Source organism: Limulus polyphemus, unplaced genomic scaffold (assembly GCF_000517525.1).
Source record: "Limulus polyphemus unplaced genomic scaffold, Limulus_polyphemus-2.1.2 Scaffold349, whole genome shotgun sequence".
NCBI classification, from domain to species: domain Eukaryota; kingdom Metazoa; phylum Arthropoda; class Merostomata; order Xiphosura; family Limulidae; genus Limulus; species Limulus polyphemus.
In genome coordinates this window covers 555639-574010 of record NW_013665959.1, presented here as the reverse complement: position 1 = coordinate 574010, position 18372 = coordinate 555639, and the positions used below count along the sequence as shown (strand labels likewise).

Here is an 18372-nt window from a genome sequence, read left to right as displayed (position 1 = left end):
AAATAACATTGTACAGATATAATGAAAACTAACAACGCTATACAAAAGCAATAAAACTAACTGTGAAACTAATAACACATAAAAAGAAATGTAACAAATGCTTAGAAAAGTCTAAACATTAAATATGAAACTGCAGACATAAAGATATAACAAATATTGTAAAAGAAAAATGATAACTTGATCGTATGTGATATAGTTACAGTTTTGTGTTTGTAGGGTTCAGATATGCGAGAGGGAAACAGTCCATCTTGGTTTAATCCTGCTGAGGTTGTACAGGTCGTCAAGTATGTTCAATCTCTGTATAGGTTTGGACTAAAACCAGATGATGTTGGTGTCATCACTCCGTATCGTAAGCAGGTTGGAATGCAGTGTGTAAAATTAAACTTTGTTTTTAACCCTGTATTAGATATAAGTATATGCTTATATCTTTGGACGTAAACAAAAAATGCTTATGTTTTGATACGTGGTTGAATAAATCTATAAATATATCAAGTGTTTAATTTCTTATTGATCAAAGTGGAATAGCTAATTAAAGAAAAGGCGATTTTTAGTGTAATGAAATAAAACAATAAAATTATGATTTGATTAAAGAAATCATAATGATCTAAGAAGTTCAGGAGTAGTGATCCATATGAACAATAGAGTAAACTTCTTAAAAAACAGGTATTTATTATATAATTCTAGAAAAAAATTCTATAAAACATTTCTTAATTTGTTGTAAGCAAAAACTTACTGAAGAAATTTGTAAAACTTTTTTTACACTTCATATGTAAAAAATATAATTGATCTTGTTTTTAGGTAGAAAAGATTAAAACATTTTTCAGTAGTCTGGCTGTGGAATATTGTAAAGTTGGTTCTGTTGAAGAATTTCAAGGTCAAGAACGTCTTGCCATTATTATTTCCACGGTATGATTTTTAGGTTTACATTAATAATGTTTCATGAGAACTGATTTTACTCCTAATAACATTTATGTACTCTTCACTACCTAATAGTTCACTTAGAACTACCGGAATTGTTTTTATGTTACATCTTTTATTGTTGAGAATCACACTGAACTTTTTGAAATAAATAACAAAGAGTTGTGTTAATTTCAGTACTTATACCTTTTCATTTTTCTGCTCCAATTTTTTATGTATCATTAAATATGTTTTTACATTATATTAGTCACCTAATTTTAGATAAGAAAAATTCAGTTATAAAAATACACTGGTATATAAATTACAAATTCCAATTTATTAAAAAAAGACAAGGCAAAAATAAGCTAATATGATTTAATGAATATTTTACTGAGTTTGGTAAATTAGAAAAAAACACTTGTTACATTTTGAAAAATATAGAAGTTAAGACTTCATTATTTATGTATGTTTTTTTCAAAATTTCTTTTGAACTAATTATATAATATTTTCGGGTACTATTACTTGATTCACCATTATGAGTTAGATAACTTACTTACCAATGTGTAACTAAATAATGTATATCTTTGACTCTGATAATCATTTTCATTAAGTTTGATATATGAAGTTCTTCATCTCCACAACAGGGTGATTATGTGATGTTAATTAACCACTGTGTTCTTTAATGTGGTTACTTTATTATATTAGCCTGTAGTTCCTTATTTAGATATTACAAGTTGTAAATTGATGATTAATGTTTTGAAGTGTCAAAGGTTGAATAGATTTGTGCTCCATGATTAAAATGAAAGGAAGCATTTCTAATAAGGTGGGGGGGGGGGGGGGCTGATTTAAGAGCAGATTTTTCAACCTTCGTGTTATGAGTTCCTAAACAAAGTGCAAATCATTTTATTTTTAAGCTGTTCAAATACTAAATTAAAACCCATGATGTAGGATCAATTTACTTTCAATGTAGATATTGATGAAATTATGAAGTTATAGTCATTATTTTATCGATGATGTTGTGTGTAGTTACTTTACTCTTTTAACAGACACAGAACCTTATGCAGACAACACACTACAGCTTATAATACATGATTTACTACTTTAAGGTAATAAGGTTATATAACTTGCTGCTTCATGAATATATTGAAAGAAAACATTTCTGACAAGGCTTAGAAGCAGATTTTTGAACCACTGAGGCAGAAATTGTCAGCAAAAATCTAAATGTTTTACATTATTAAATGCTCCCCCAGTGGCACAGTGGTGTGTTTATGACTTACAATGCTAGAAACCGGGTTTCGATTCCCATGGTGGGCAGAGCACAGATAGCCCATTGTGTAGCTCTGTACTTAATTACAAATATTATTAAATTCCATAATGTATGTGGGATCAGTTTATTTTCATTTAAACTTGGATAATAAGTCATAAACATAATTTCCTCCTCATCTTGTATAGGTTAGAGCTTGTGAAGAGTATGTGGAGTTTGACAGCTTGCATAATCTGGGTTTTTTAAGTAATCCAAAGCGTTTCAATGTTGCTGTAACCCGAGCCCAAGGACTCCTAGTGGTAGTTGGTGACCCACTTCTTTTATCAAAGGTAATTGCTTCTTTGTACATTTAATCGTGATTATTTTTTTTTAAATATCACATTTTCATTCAAAATCTTCATTAAAAGTGCTTCTATTTTGAATTGTTAAATCAAGGTTATGAATAATTTACAGAAATGGCTGATCATGATTGACCCTTGGTGATTTTGACCTTAACCAATCAGTTTTATATTCAAACTGAGTGATAATAAATCTGATTAGAGCTTCCAATAAGATTTATCACAAATGTTCCTGAAATTGTAGCACAGAAAAAAAACTAAAACTAAAATAGCAAATGTGCAATTAAAAACACATTTGTAATGAACTTGACTGTTTTTCATTGATACTTTGTCAGGAGAAAAGAAAAATATCTTGCAAAGGCATGTATATAATTGCATGTAAGGTCATCATCTATTTTGACCAACTACTGCCGGTAGATAATGACATGACTATATGATTATATGGTAATGGTTTCCTAGCCATTGAACTAATAGAAATTTCTGTAATGTATGAATGATGAAGTTTTACCTTACTTCAAAATCAAGTCTTAAGTACTTTTTTAATACTAAATATCCTTCTGAAAACACACGAGTGAAAAAGAAAATTTTTGCTTTAGCTCAAACAGTAAGTGAAGTCTTGTAAACACTGCAAAGTAAAACAATTTTGCATTACTAACATTGCATCATTTTATTCATGTGTTCTGAAACTAAATTTACATTGAAGATCGCTCCGTATTCACCATGTCACATTTTGTTCAGTGCAACTTGTTATTCTAAGGTAAATTATGAGCCAAATTGAATTTTTAGTCAGTTTTACTGCACATGAATAAAATGCTACAATGTGAGTAATGCTAAGCTGTGTTTATGAGATATCAACTACTGTTTGTGCTAAAGCTGAATTTTGGCTTGTTTTTTTTCTCAAGTGTTTTTGGATAGATTTCACATATTTTTGTGTGTTACCTAAGACACTTAAACTGTAATTGTTATATTTGGACTAGACTCTTAAATGGAAGCAACTCAAACAGGGAAGTAATATTCAGATCAGGATACTGCTAATCTCACACACATTATCAAATGAATTACACGGGATTGGAAAGTTTGTTACCTTTTAGGCTGACAATGTGATTAAGAGATGGAAGGAGTAGTGACACCAGATGAAACTTGTTCTGAGCTGAGCTATGTGTAATGAATGATCTCTATGGAACTGGAGAGTGACTAGATGAAAAGGGAAAGAGGGTATTTTATATTTTTATTAATTGATGTTTATTCTCATTCACCACTGATGTGGCATACTTTCAAGAAGAAATATTTATTTAAAACTAAAATGGAGGTATGCAACTGTCTGAGCTAACTAGATACAGGTTGGATTCATTGCTTCATTCCACTTGTGTTATGGTTAGTGTGTATCTTGAAATTTGCAAGAGATAAAGTAAGGATCTGCTGTCTCAGGTTCTTATGTGCTTGTAATGCAAGCATCTAGGTCTGATGTTCATTGTTTTTTGGAGTAGATGATTTTTAGCAGTGAATAATGGCAGAATAAAAGTTATTTTGAAAGCTATTTTAAAGCACATTTTTGACAATCAGACTTTGCAAAAATGTTCACACTTAACCTTCCTCTTCACATTCATATCAATAAAGAAAAGAATATCTGCACCATTTTTTAAATTACTGGACAAAAATTGGGGATACTTTAGAAGTGCATAATATTGAGGATTAAGCAAAACATTTGCTATTTCTGGAGAAGAGAAATAAGCATGGATATTTTATATATAATGAGCAAACTATCTAAACAGAAATAACTACAGTAGTTTTGTTTCTTCTTTACCTTTTTTAACAAAACTGCCATTTTGTTTAATGATAGATTTGTAAGTTGTATTGATTTAATGAGATTGTTTTGAGAAAACTAATGCTGTTTAGAAAATATGGTTAAAAGATTTCTTCTAAAATCTGTCTCGTGCTGTTTGAACTATTTATCAAGGACCTTGAAATGCCTTACATGTTATCAAGGTAAATACTAGTTGAATATTTGATGCATATATGCATTGTTATCGTAATATAACTAGGATTTTGGTGTTACCAAAGTATAAGATTTTTGTCATTTTTTTATAAAATCGTACCACAGTAATGTTATTGTCAACTCATGAGTATTTCCTGTCATATCTGCAAGGAAATTATTGGAATATTGTTTTTAGGAATGTTAAAAAGTTACCTAAAATGATTAATATTTTTTGGTGTCACAGCAGTATAATAGCCATATTTGAATAGGTTTTACGTGTTGTTTTATATGATGGTGGATATTTATGGTTTATAAAATTTCAGGATTCTAATTGGAATGAGCTCCTGATGCACTGTGTGAAGAATGGTGCTTACACTGGATGCAATTTAAGGCTTGAAGAATTGCCGGAAGAAATTTTAAATTAACCATATGGGAATATAAAATATTTCAATTTATCCAGACTTCAGGTAATGACAGAATATTACATTTGATTCAGAATTTCACAGGTAGCGTAATTAAGATTATTCCAGGAAAAAGTAAGAACTAAAAGACATATACATGTGCATCTATATATATGAATACAAGTTGAGATTACAAGACCAAGTAAAACGTTTTATTGGAAGTGTGATGACAATAGTGATCCATTTTTTATATTTTTTAGTAAATATTGAGAATACCAAAAAACATTTTAGTTAAACATGATAGACTTGTAGTGGCATATGTTGTTTTTTTATAATCGTTGGTGTGCAGAACACAGAATGTGATTTAATAAAGGATGAGTGATTTTATTTTTCATTTTATTGTAGAATAAAATCCTAATAAAATTCAGAAATCATATATGAAAAATAGCAAACTAGGATTTGGAGAGAAAAAGAAATAAACCCATTCAGTTGTTAAAGCTTTTGAATCATATTATAATTTAGGTCAATTTTGGTGTTTGAAAAATAGTTCTTTAATTGGGAAAAAACGTGACAGTGTTCAAGAATACCATTAAAAGAAAACTAATTTTTAAAATCTCTCAGGAACTTCAGAGTACCCATGAATTGTTTCTTCTGTCAAATTTGTTCTTGTTCATTTTTAACTTCATTATCAATATGAGGTACGCAGTGGTTATGTATTCTGTTATAATTAACCTCATTAAATGTTATGTATCTTGTTGTAAGTAACCTCATTATATGTTATTTTTCTGTTTTCTTTGCTAGAATATTTCAAGTATGAATACTGAATACATTACATCTAAAGAAAAGATACAGTATATGCTTATTTTTAGGTTAATTCATTACTTCTTAGGAGTTAAGGAATGTTGGTTACAGTAAGAAATCTGGTTGTTGTTTATGCACGTAAGTCATGTTTTTGAACAGTCTATTTAAATCTATATTCTACAGGTATAAGAGTAGCCAGTCAATATGCACCATTATGGAATGGGTTTTGTGTGTTATGCTAAGAGCTGTATTTTATGAAACTCAAAGATTTTGAGTAAGGTCACTCTGAATATATAGTCAAAAAACAAAAAATATTTGTATAATTGTCTTTTCAATAAACACATCTATTTTCTTTTTACATTTACAAGTTCATTTTCTATTGTTTATATATTTGAAAACCTCAATACTGGGAGTGAATATAGAAGAAAAAGTTAAGTTTGCCTTGATGGAATGCTTTGGTACTTAACTGACATTATTGGTGATTTTTTTTTTTTGGTCATCAGAGTTCTTATTGTGTTAACCCAACATTAATTACACTTGAGCAACTAAAGTAGATGTTACAGATAATTAATTGCATTTTGTAAAAACATTTGCAAATGCTAATACAGTTTAATGTCACTGCAGACAAATTTTTGTCTATATATTTGGTTTACAGCAAATTATTTATGATTGAACAATGCAGTGCTGCCGTGGTGGACTTATAGCTGGATGAACATATCACAGTCCATTTGTATAGCAGTTTGTTAAATGGTATAGAGCCAAAGGATGCAACATTTTGAAGAAGATAATTTTTAATGGTCTCCACGGAAGCAGAAAATTCACAAAACAACATTTAGGATCACAAGCCAATTGGAAGCAGTGTTCTCACTTGCAAAAAAGACGTTGGGTTGAAGCTAGACATATTCCTTTCTCCTTTAATAAGACAAGCTTTAAAGTCGCATCTTTAAATCAGTGGCTATTTTCACAAGAAAAATGGCCAAATAATCTAGAATCTCAATAATGTCATTCAACCACATCCTGCAATTAGCTTTTGTGCCTTTGGTCTTCTTAGACATAGCCTTGGAAGCCAATGTGCATTGGGGGGTTTGTGGAAAGTCTTCCAATGTGATGCACGTCACAGTGTTTATGGAAAGTGTGTTAAGATGCATGTTTTAAGATTGACCTCATAATTCTTTGCAGAAATTGGTTGTAATGGAAGTTTCATTGTAGGTACAATTGTATAATCGTGGCTTTTGGACCGAACGTGATGGACATTAATGAAATATAGTTCCAAAGGTAGCAAGAACTGGTATCATGGATCAAATGATACTAACCACAGTATGTACTTGAAATTTGAAAAGTATCTTCATTTTAAAGTAGATGTACATACAGTTCTAAGATCAATTTAAATACAAGGTGGTTAAATTATAAAACACGCAAAGTCTCACTGGAAAATTGATTTTGAGCTTTTGTTTTTGTTTTGTCTTTCACTAATATCAAAAAAATTGTTATTAGTTTTTGATGAACACAATGCAGTCTGTTTCGCTCTACGTAAAACTGTAAGTTTATTATTATAGAATATAGAAAATGTTTATTTAATGATTAAGAACAAGCGATTCCTATTTATTATTGATATGTTGATGTCTTGGTAGGTTGGTTACAGAATGAATAAAGTTTATCTAGGTACAGTCTTATAATGATCGATATATCTTTCGTAGAATTGAGAGAAATTATTTAAAGTAAAAAATATCACGTAATGATAACTTACACTAAACATACATGGTAACTTTCAATGGATAGCCCATTCCACTGGAGACTTAACAGCATATTAACGGTAAAATATGATAAAACTTTTTTAAATACAGGAAAAAGTATTAATCCTAAGTTGAAGATTTATATGTGCAAAGAGCATACATCAGATCTTGTTGTCAACAGCATTATCAGATTTCAACACAGATGGATAGCTCCCATCATTCATGACAGGGTCTTTCATCTCCGCGTGACCTTGCCCAACTGTTAGACCACGTTGTACTGTATAAATTGCCAGAATAGTGTTTTTCACAGTATATCAGTTTCTAAACAACAGTGAGATATGTGACCTTGATTCGATTATTTATCGATTCTCACACATTAATATAGTCTCCTGTTGAGTCTAAGAAATTAATTTTATCTCAAAAAATGTTAATTGTTTGGTATAATATTTTCTAAGTTATTACTTGTGTTTATTAGAAATGATTGAAAACCTAACGAAGCAGTAATCGAGTGAGAGCGAACTTTTCTGGCACCTTCTTCATTAACAGCAGTAATCATTCTTACGATCAGAATAATTATTGTAAGTATGTTATTAATTTAATTAAGAGCATTCTACTCGTATGAAATAGTTGCAGGTTATTTTGAAGCTTGCTGTGCACCATATTTCTGGAAAACCATCGTTTTCTCGTTTTTATGCTTAAACGTAGACTACATTCCGAGCGCTTAGTGTTCTATCGTTATAAAAGTTTGACCTTTACCGTGTGCTATATTTGACGTAAATCAACTAAAATCCAATCGATTGGTCAGTCCAACGCATAAAGCCGTTTGTTGAAGCAAGTCTCTCTTCTCTTTCTCGCTTTTTTCCTCTCTCCCTTAACTTATAAAAAATTCACAGATACTACTTTCCATCCCTCGAGTGTTCTTAAACCCTAGATCCCCTTTCCTTAGTGGATGAGGAGGTATCTCTGTCCCTGAACATCTCTGGGGAAATTCTCTGCCCCCATATTTCCACTCTCTACAAAGGGAAGTATGGTGCAGTCTTCTACAATAGAAGCTTCCAAGTGCGCGCTCACACCGGCGTATTGTACTGAGGTATCTTGATATTTATACTAAAAATATGAAAACTGCATAAAATTCTCAGTATTTTGATAAGAAAGGAACACATTTCACAGAGTTAACTAGGTGTGTTTCTTATTTGTTAAAATGTTGTGCACAGACTCTTCGTCACTAAGTTCTAAATGCAGGGACCGTGGTCATATCTACCAAAAATTAAAAGACCCTTCTACGTTAGTTCCCTTGTGAAATAGTCATGTCTTTTAGCCTGGGTACTACTGCTGTGTACGTAACACACTTGTAGATTTTACACCGTCTGCACGTTAGCTCAACTTTAGTTGATAGAGCTGGTAGGTTTGACACCGTCTACACGTTAGCTCACTTTTAGTTGTTAGAGCTGGTTTTGGAGTTGGATGAAAGAATAACATTTCTCAAGTACAACGTGTAAAAAATTAACAACAACAAAAAACATAGCGAATTATTTATATGATGAAAAACATCTAATATGGAAGAAGGTTTATTATCGACTCCAACAGCCTCGGGTGAATTGAATCTTTTAGATGAGGAAGTCGGTGGGCGACGACGTTTCGGCGATTACCCGAAACATGGCTTGAACCATCTTTCAACAAATTATTTATACCTAAACTGAACCTGGAGATAAACTAGTTTAAACTTTGGTCCATAGAGGGGCGGCATTGAATACTATGTACACATCTTAGGGTGAATGTGTGAGTGAGAATGTGTGGGTGTGAGTGAGAAATTTTGTAAATTAGACTTCTGTTAGTCTTAGGATGGATATAGAATTTGTAGACTAAAAATATGGAAAAAAATATATACATATATTTCAATAGAATTTGCTTCTGTTACTTGAACCAATGAAGAAGTTAGTACAAAAACACCATTTATTTGTGTTTTGTACAAGGTTGTAGCCAAATGAAACGTTTTATCTTTGTTTCTAAATCATTAGCGTTAAAAATAAAATGACTATTAAAAACATAATAAACTTTTAACAAACAATTGTTTACTTAATTAGAACAAAAATTTTCTGAAACAAAAATTAAACAAAAACATTTTTTTAGGTTTTTTGTTTTCGACGGCCCCAAACATCCCCCCCCCCCTCTGGACTCGTTAACTTCCTGTTGTTGTTTTTCTGTCTCCACCGGTAATGCCTTTCAGTTTCTCATCGGTAAGTCTGAGTGCTCACACTGCTAGAAACCGGGTTTCGATACTCGTGGTGGGCACAGTACAGATAGCGTATTGTGTAGCTTTGCACTTAACAACAAAACGAACAAACCACCGGTAATGTTTTGTGTGTGTGTGTTGTCGGTTGAAGGACTTTTTATTTATCGTAAGTAGTGAAATATGAAATATTAACTTTACAGATTAATGAACCTAGTTTTATTAATCCAAGGAAATTTGTTTTCTACAAAGTGAACATGAAAACGGTCGTCGATCTTGGAGAAGTGCAGTAGCAAGTTTCTGATATTAACGCCCTCTACTGTGTAGCTGTGTTCGATAAATCTTCGTTTTGTTGCAGTTCTGGTAAAAAATGAATGTTACTCCAAGCTGTACAATTTCTTCGAACAAAAAATAACTGCAAGAAACAAAAGCATTGAAAGATACATACGATGAACACGTTCTGCAAACATAATTTGTGCACCAGTACGCTTTATACATTTAGTTGTTCTCTGTTGGAATCTAAAGTATAAAGGATAACTTACAAGCCTGTAGAATGTAACACGTGTTATTAGATTACAAATAAAAATATACAATTATCTCTGGCATAACTTTTGATTTGATAATGTGATACTAGTTTCGTTTCACCGTGAAACTTTCCAGCCACCCATTTAGTACCTTGATTGACGTTCTACAGGAAACTAATCTGTAGTTGAAACAAAGTTGTATTTGTCTTGAAATGAAAATTATATGAATGTTGTGCTTCTTCTAGAGTGAGCTAAAAATTTAGCTAATTTTAAATAACTTTGCATTAACCATTATTAAAACTTAAGTAGTTCAAATATTGAATTGATTTTTATAATGTTATAAAACTACACCTAAGATCAACCGGTTAACGATCGTCTCTCAGGCGAGACATAGGTTATACAGTTTAAAATTTGCTTTGATAATCAGCGCCCCTCAGCGGCACGTTTGTAGGCTCACAGTGCTAAAAACCGGGTTTCGATACCCGTGGTGGACAGAGCACAGATATCCAAATGTGTAGCTTTGTGTTTAACATACAACAACAAGCGTAACAAGGTGTAAGTAGTACGGTTGCCATCTTGAATTTAAGCCTATTTATACTAAAGCGTCAGTAATTTAGCATTATAACTTTTATAAAATAAGGACAATCATGTAATTTTCGAAAGTATCATGATTCTAGGCACCGCCCCCCAGTGGTACAGCGGTATGTCTGCGGACTTACAACGCTAGAAACCGGGTTTCGATACCCGTGGTGGGCAGAGCACAGATAGCCCATTGTGTAGCTTTGTGCTTAACTTTAAACAAACACATCTAAGCACCGAAAAACATGGTTTTTAATATCACGGAACCAGAACGTTATAAAATTTTAAATTTTAGGAGAGATGTAAAGATTAAAGCGAAAATTTCACTCTCATACTAGTATGGAACGAACTTATTCAAGTTTCATATTTATAAAAATAGAATTAATTGTTTTGAAAACGACATTTTTTACATACAATGCTGTTATACAGTTATTACCCTTATAAATTTAATGATTAATTAAATTAGCGATTACCTTCTCACGCACGGATGTAACCAGCATTTTTTAAAGGAGGGGATCACTTTCAATCTATCAACTTCTAAAGGATATATTTTGATTGGTAAATGTCCTCCGTGTATATTACAATGGTTATTGAGCGAATGAGTGTATTTCTCATTGTTTGTTTATTTGTTGTTAAGCGCAAAGCTACACAATGGCCTATTTGTTTTATGCCCACCACGAGTATCAAAACCCGATTTTTAGCGTCGTAAGCCCGGAGATTTACCGCTCAGCCACTGGGGAAGGGGGACATTTCTCATTGTTTTAAAGTAGTGCAGAGTAGAGATAGATACTCAGCTATCTAAATGTGACTTTTCCTAGTGTATACTTTTGTTGCACAAATTATAAACGTTTGTGGCTCGATCCTTTCAAGTCCTATCTTTTGTTGCGCACGTATTCTCACATATAGGTTCTTTGTATCACCTCTGCGGTTTTTGTATGTAATCAACAAAACAAAGAAGCAAGTATTGCCCAAACATAACACGTGGTGTGGTTCCACCTCGTGTGGCAGCCTTATGAAACTACGCACGCTTTTTCGTGACTTTTGTTTGAATAACGATCAAATAACCAAGGACCTTTGTTTATTAACAACTGTTAACTTCTTTTACAGAGAGAGAGAGAGAAAGCTTCGAGCGCTAACTTTGTCAAACGTCTCCTTGACATTTAATACGTGTTGAAAGTGAAATGTTCATTGTTTACTGCTGAATCAAACTAAAAACCTAAGTCTCCCGTATGCAGTTCTTTTAAGCCGACACACTTGAAACACATTCTGTTCCTACTTGTATAACAAGTATGTTTTATACTAGTTATTATTGACGTAAATCATAAACCTGTAACTGGATCAAGTCTAGTCAAAGATCTTAAGAAGTATTTTCGTTCCGACTAGGGTGTGTTTCCTGTGTAGGTTGCAAGATTAAAGATTACATCTTTGGCGGGAATGTCCACTGAATGATACAAGACTGATACATCATATTTGAAAATATATATATAACCGTGTATACGCTCTATTACAATATACATGTGTTGTTGTTAATCCTTACCATTTTATTGTATTTGTAGAAAAACTGACGATGAATTTTGGAGAAAAAAATTATTACCGTATATCAGGATTTTAAATTTTTTTGTGATATATATATGCTGGATAGATATTCAAAAACGTTTCATTTGTTTTATTTTATAAATGTTATTTCCAAAAAAACACATTAATTGTATGTATATACATAAAGAAGGAGAAAGGGAGCACAGGCTGTGCACGGCCTAATAGTTAACGTACCAGGTTGAGTATCAGAAGGTTCCAGGTTCGAGCTGTGATACGTTGCTGAATACACGCTACACTATCATCTGTGGAAAAGGTATAACTGTGACAGTCAGCCCCGCTATTTGCTTAAGAGTAGCCAATGACTGATGTCCTCCCTCTTGTCAGTTGTTCTAAATTAATTAAGGATGGCTACGCCTGAATTCACTAATCAAACAAATAGGTAGTTTTGTAATCAAAATAAAAAAGGAAAAGAAAAGAACAAAACTACCGTGATGTTTCTGTTTTCATATTATGCATAAAACATGCATGTTTGTTACTCTTCTCCAGAATTAAAAATGACAAATATGTTGCTTTATCCTGGACATTATGCACCTCTAGAACAGCTAATTATTATCACTGAATCACATACAGAACGAAATATGAATTAAGAGCCAAGCTGAATGCAAGTACCGTTTTATAGCACATGAATAAAATGATGTAATGTGAGTAATGCCACGTTTCTTTGTTTTAGTGGGTTTAAGATATCACATCGCGTTTGAACTAAAGCTGATTTTTTTTCCCGCTCAAGCGTTTTTGGATGAAGACGAAATATTTATAAATATATATTTGTGTGTATTTAACTAGGCTGTTGAATTTCATATATTTATTTATATTTCATATTTAGAAACCACAGAGTTCGTTTTAAACTACTAATAGCGTGAAGTTTACTTTACAATACATTTGTTTCTTGGTCCGTGTGACAGTTCTTTTTTCACATTTACTCATATGGATTTCGAGAAGGATACAATACTTTCTTCACATCTTGAAAGGAAGCGAAATATTTTGAACCCCTGATAAATGTATGTTGACAAGTGATTGTGGTTTATGTTTTTATTCAAACCTTTAATTACTTAAATGCACTGAAAACGGATCATTGAAGAATGTGAAGCCTTGTGATCCCTACGAAATGTGAGATTTTGGGAATTCATGCAGGAATGTTAAATGCGTTTGGATCCCTTGCAGATATGAAGTATGTGTGGAATATCTGCATGAATAAAGGGTATTTTATTCTTTGCAATGTTGTTGGATTCTGAAAATTATTGCAGAAATGAGACTTATGTGTGTTATATATCCCTTTAGGAATGTGACGTGTTCTATATGTGTATAGGAATGTGAGGTTTCCTTGATTGACGGGGTTTTGTAATTGGAACACTGCAGAAATGTTTGGTGTGTAAGGGATCAATGAAGAAATGTAACATTCGTGAAGATCTGGAAGAATCTAAGTAGTTTAGATACTTGCAGCAATGTGATGTTCAGAATCCTTGGAGGAATGTGAGTCATATTGGTGTATATGATCCCTGCGAGAACAAATGATATTCCGGACCTCCATAGGAAAATGAGCTGTGTGGTAGTTCTGAAATAATGAGAGTTATATCAGGTATCTGAAAGTGTTTGAAATACGTTGCATTCCTGTATGATTAGGAGGTAGTTGGATACACAGAGAGTTTGACACATTAGACTCTTGGGTCCATAGAGAGTGTGACACATTAGATTGAAAGAAGAGGAATGAAGATCATTTTCACCTCCGAATTCGCCTGCTGTTTTTAGAATAACCTAGGAGTATTTCTCTGTTTGAAAAATCCAGTTATTTGTAGCAGCTTACTCGAATCATCAAAGAACCTTATTTCATAGTTCTCTCAGAAGGTTAAAGAATCATCGACAGATGGCGTTAAAGAAATTCCACATCCACCCTACATACTACTGCATATGGTCACAGGAGTGATTGATTAATCTAAACTTCGAGTTTACCAAAGACCACAAAATCGATCATGAGGTCCAGAAATCCCTAACTGTGTGTTACCTTGGCCTCGTGCCCTACTTTCTGTTTGACGATCAATGTGTTTCCTCTACTGTGCATGCGTTGTATGCTACGATGAGGAGGATGGATAGCAAAGATAAGTCCGTTAGCACATACGCCTACTAGCTGAATACGTTGTGAAAGAAACCTTGAACGTCGTGATACGTGTTTAGCTCTTTGTTTGTCAGGATGATCGCGCAAAGAGAACGATTTTCTGTAGGATGACATGCATTCTCTTTCTCACAGAATCAGTTACACAAATGTATATTTGAATAGACTAGTGGGAGAGAGTCTTTTATTGCTGTGTTTAAGGGCATATAAGACAATGAATGGTTGAATTGATCTCATTAAAACTTTCCATTTTGGATTACAAAAGTGAGACATCTTTCTTTCTTTAGTAGGAGTTACGCAATAAAGACATATTAGTCAACATTTTACATGTCATATTAGGGAAGATCGATCTTGGCTCGCTTTGTTAGTAGGTAGCAGTTACTGTTTTAATTAATCGACGTTTCTCCATCAACGTTGGCCAATTTCATGAGTATTAAAATAAGTGTATTAATTTTTCTATGAGAATATTTTTCATTGTTGCTGTGTGTTGGGTTAAGGAGAATTTAAGAGTCTTCAAAATGTAAATGAACAGCTGTCAGTCTGAATAATGACACCTGTTTCCGTCTCATTGTAAAGTATGTCATTGTTTTTGTCGCCATACTTGGATATAAATATATACAGAGAGAGAGAGAGATTGGTGTCACGTTCTAATTCGCGAAATATTGCTAGCATTTTTAAATGGAAAACTCAATCAAAATCTATAATCATTGTTTAATTATTAAGTGGAAATAATCCAATATATATATTGAAGAAGCCCAAAGCCATTAATTTAATTTAAAACAGGAAGTGTGACCTTTCTTTCTAACGAAATTAAAAACAAGAAGTAATATCAAACAATCTAAAGAAACTCTCAGCCACTGGAAATAATAATATACATAGTAGAAAATACTCCAAGCTATTGGTTTCAATTTAGAATCGGATATAACACCATATGTAGTAAATGAAACCCAAAACCACTAGTTTGATTTCAAAACTAAAAATATCATTTTACATATTAAATAAATTCAAAGCCACTGATGTAATTTAAAAGCGTAAATAATACCACACATGTGAAAGTAATCTACTAGTTTAATTCATAATCGGAAATAATACTACACATATGAAACTAAGAAAATAATACCATACTTACAAAACTAATCTATTAGTTTTATTCATAATCGGAAATATTACCACACTTCCGAAACTAATTACTAGCTTAATTCATAATCGGAAATAATACCACACTTACGAAACTAATCTCCTAGTTTAATTCATAATCGGAAATAATACCACACTTACGAAACTAATCTACTAGTTTAAGTCACAATCGGAAATAATACCACACATATGAAACTAAGGAAATAATGCCATACTTACGAAACTAATCTACTAGTTTAAGTCACAATCGGAAATAATACTGAAATATCGGAAGAAATACGTATTCATTGGATTGATTTATAGTTGGAAATAATACCACAAATTCTATAGAAAACTAAAGCTGGTTTGATTTAAAAACTGGAAACAACGCTATATATACTAAAGAAACTCGAAGCCACGGATTTAACTTAAAACCGGAATTAATACCATATCAAAGAAACCTAAAACTATTGGCTTAACTTAAAGCAGGGGCGTCGCAAGGTGCTGGCACACGGATTCTGTGCTCCTATTCCCAGTTGGTGTCTTGAAAAATCAGAATAGAAAACCATGACCAATATCAAACTGAAACACCGAAAATTCCCGAGCCTCGAATCTTTTAAATACCTAACGACGCCAGAAATGATAACATATGAAAGAAACCTAAACCAGTGGTTTAACTTAAAGCCAGAGGTAATACTATATCAAATAAATCCAAACCACTGGTTTAATTTAAAGCCATAAATAATACCATATCAAAGAAACCTAAAATTACTGGTTTAACTTAAAACAGGAAATTATATAATAAGCATATATTTACTTATAATTAATTGTAAGTACATTCAAATTGCGCAGGAAAAAAAAACAAGATTAACTTATGCCAATTACAGAGAAGTCACAAAAGATATAAATTTGGAGAAGAGTAACTGCGGAAATATCATCAAAACGTTGGAATATAACTAACGAATAAACATGATAGTAAATAATAAGAAGCTACCATTTACCATCCTAGTTTGTTTGTGGACATGGTAGAAACCCCACAATACTAATCAGAAAGTTAACTAACGAATAAACATGATAGTAAATAATAAGAAGCTACCATTTACCATCCTAGTTTGGTTGTGGACATGGTAGAAACCCCACAATACCAATCAGAAAGTTAACAAACTTTATACTTGCATATAAATATAATGTACATACGCATTTACAGATAAAAGTTGCCAGTCTCTATCCTTCTATAAGTCTTTGTAGGGCCACAAATTTATTAATGTATTTGAAAGACATTAATTTGATATCCACGTTATGACGTTATTTAACAAGTTTACCTTGCAATATTTTAGGGATCGCCCAGAAATTTCGCAAAAATTCTAATAAAACATACGGGCAAAAACCATCTTAAAAAGCAGACTTGTTCTTGAAACAACACTCAAGACATTCTATCCTGAGGCTGCTAAGATATTGCTAATCGCAAAAAAAGTTGCTTTTCCGATTATTAGAAAAAATTCAAAATTAAACCAGTTGTTCTTCATATATTTATTGTTATTCATATTATTCTTGTTTCACAAGCTTGCAGAAGAAAGGGCTTTTTAGTATTTTATTCAAACGTGTGCAAGCCTACTAAAACAAAACAAAAAACAACTCCTGTGCAAGTCATGGCACTATTTTTATATCGATTCTTGATAGAGTTGTTTGTTTGTTTAATTATGCACAAAGCTACACAAGGGCTATCTGTGCTCTGCCCACCACGGGTATCGAAACCCGGTTTCTAGCATTGTAAGTCCGCAGACATACCGCTGTGCCACTGGAAGGCTCTTGAAAGAGAAGGAGAGATTTTATTAGTTTTTTTATTGCTACTGGCCAAGTTTCTCTTTGAAACCATTCAAGCACTGAAGCCTACAGTAAAAACGGCTAGGTATACAGCACCGAAGTCTATGCACAGCTACTAAACAAATTCCTGCAAAGGTTATAGGGCTATTTTTAAATTTATTCTTGAAAGTCGAGATTTCCACCCTCGAACATTTTCTAAGTTCCACTTAGCTATTAACATAAGCTCTTCGAAGCCATTCTAGCATCGCAGAAATGTAGAAGCCATATAAGCACCATTATACAAGATGGAAATGCTCGATTTATACTTGTGGAAACACTTTGTTTTATTAGAGTAAACAATGTTTGTATTTATAACAGTGTCTCCACCCTTATTATTATTATTATTGATTATAGTTTTATAATCCGCTACAGAAAAAAAAGGCTACGAATATTTTAATGAAACCTGGACAGTTGTAATAAAGGCAGTACTGAGTAAGTCATAAAGTAGTTGTAAGATTAATTCAAGTGACTACGTTTTTTCGCCCTGAAGAATTTCTCATGGCCTTTACTTTCCGCCATTGAAAAAATCCGGAGTTTTACTAATGAGAATTAATTGGAAAATAATCTGTGCAACTTATAGCGCATTAATTGGAAACTTCTGCACTTAATCATTTCGCGAGTTCGCTGTTGTTCTTTGTCTCTTCTAGTAGTAGATGATTACCGTAGTAGATTTCTCTACTGTTGTGAGTAGTGATTTATTCTACTGATTTTCGTACTTCGCTGAAATTGTGAGTGCGTATTTTACTATTATTTTCTCAAGCTACAATTCCCTGTTTGACTCCACTGAAATTGATAAGTGCTGTATACATGGAATCAAAATAGGGATTTTCAGCTTCAAAAAAATAATGTAAACACTATTTCCAACCTAGTTTGTTTACCATTTAGAGTTCCTATTTGTAGATTTGAAAGTATCATCTTTTCACTTTGATTCAACTTGTTTCTGTATTT

The 18372-nt window shown here is 32.4% G+C and overlaps 1 protein-coding gene across 5 annotated transcripts in view; it reads left to right on the top strand.

The window, feature by feature from the left end:
- Positions 1-7135, top strand: part of LOC106457584 (RNA helicase Mov10l1-like) — a 40470-nt gene extending 33335 nt beyond the window's left edge. For 2 of the 5 annotated variants that reach the window (XM_022383582.1, XM_022383588.1), the window contains exons 17-20: positions 217-357; positions 799-906; positions 2350-2490; positions 4798-6034. In XM_022383582.1, the coding sequence (XP_022239290.1) occupies positions 217-357; positions 799-906; positions 2350-2490; positions 4798-4899 (492 nt within the window). In that variant the 3' untranslated portion in view covers positions 4900-6034. Of the gene's footprint in view, positions 1-216; positions 369-798; positions 907-2349; positions 2491-4797; positions 6035-6885 lie in introns of those variants that run through there. The other 3 variants (XM_022383584.1, XM_022383583.1, XR_002610213.1) reach the window with 3 other exon arrangements.
- Positions 7136-18372: the final 11237 nt, after the last annotated feature.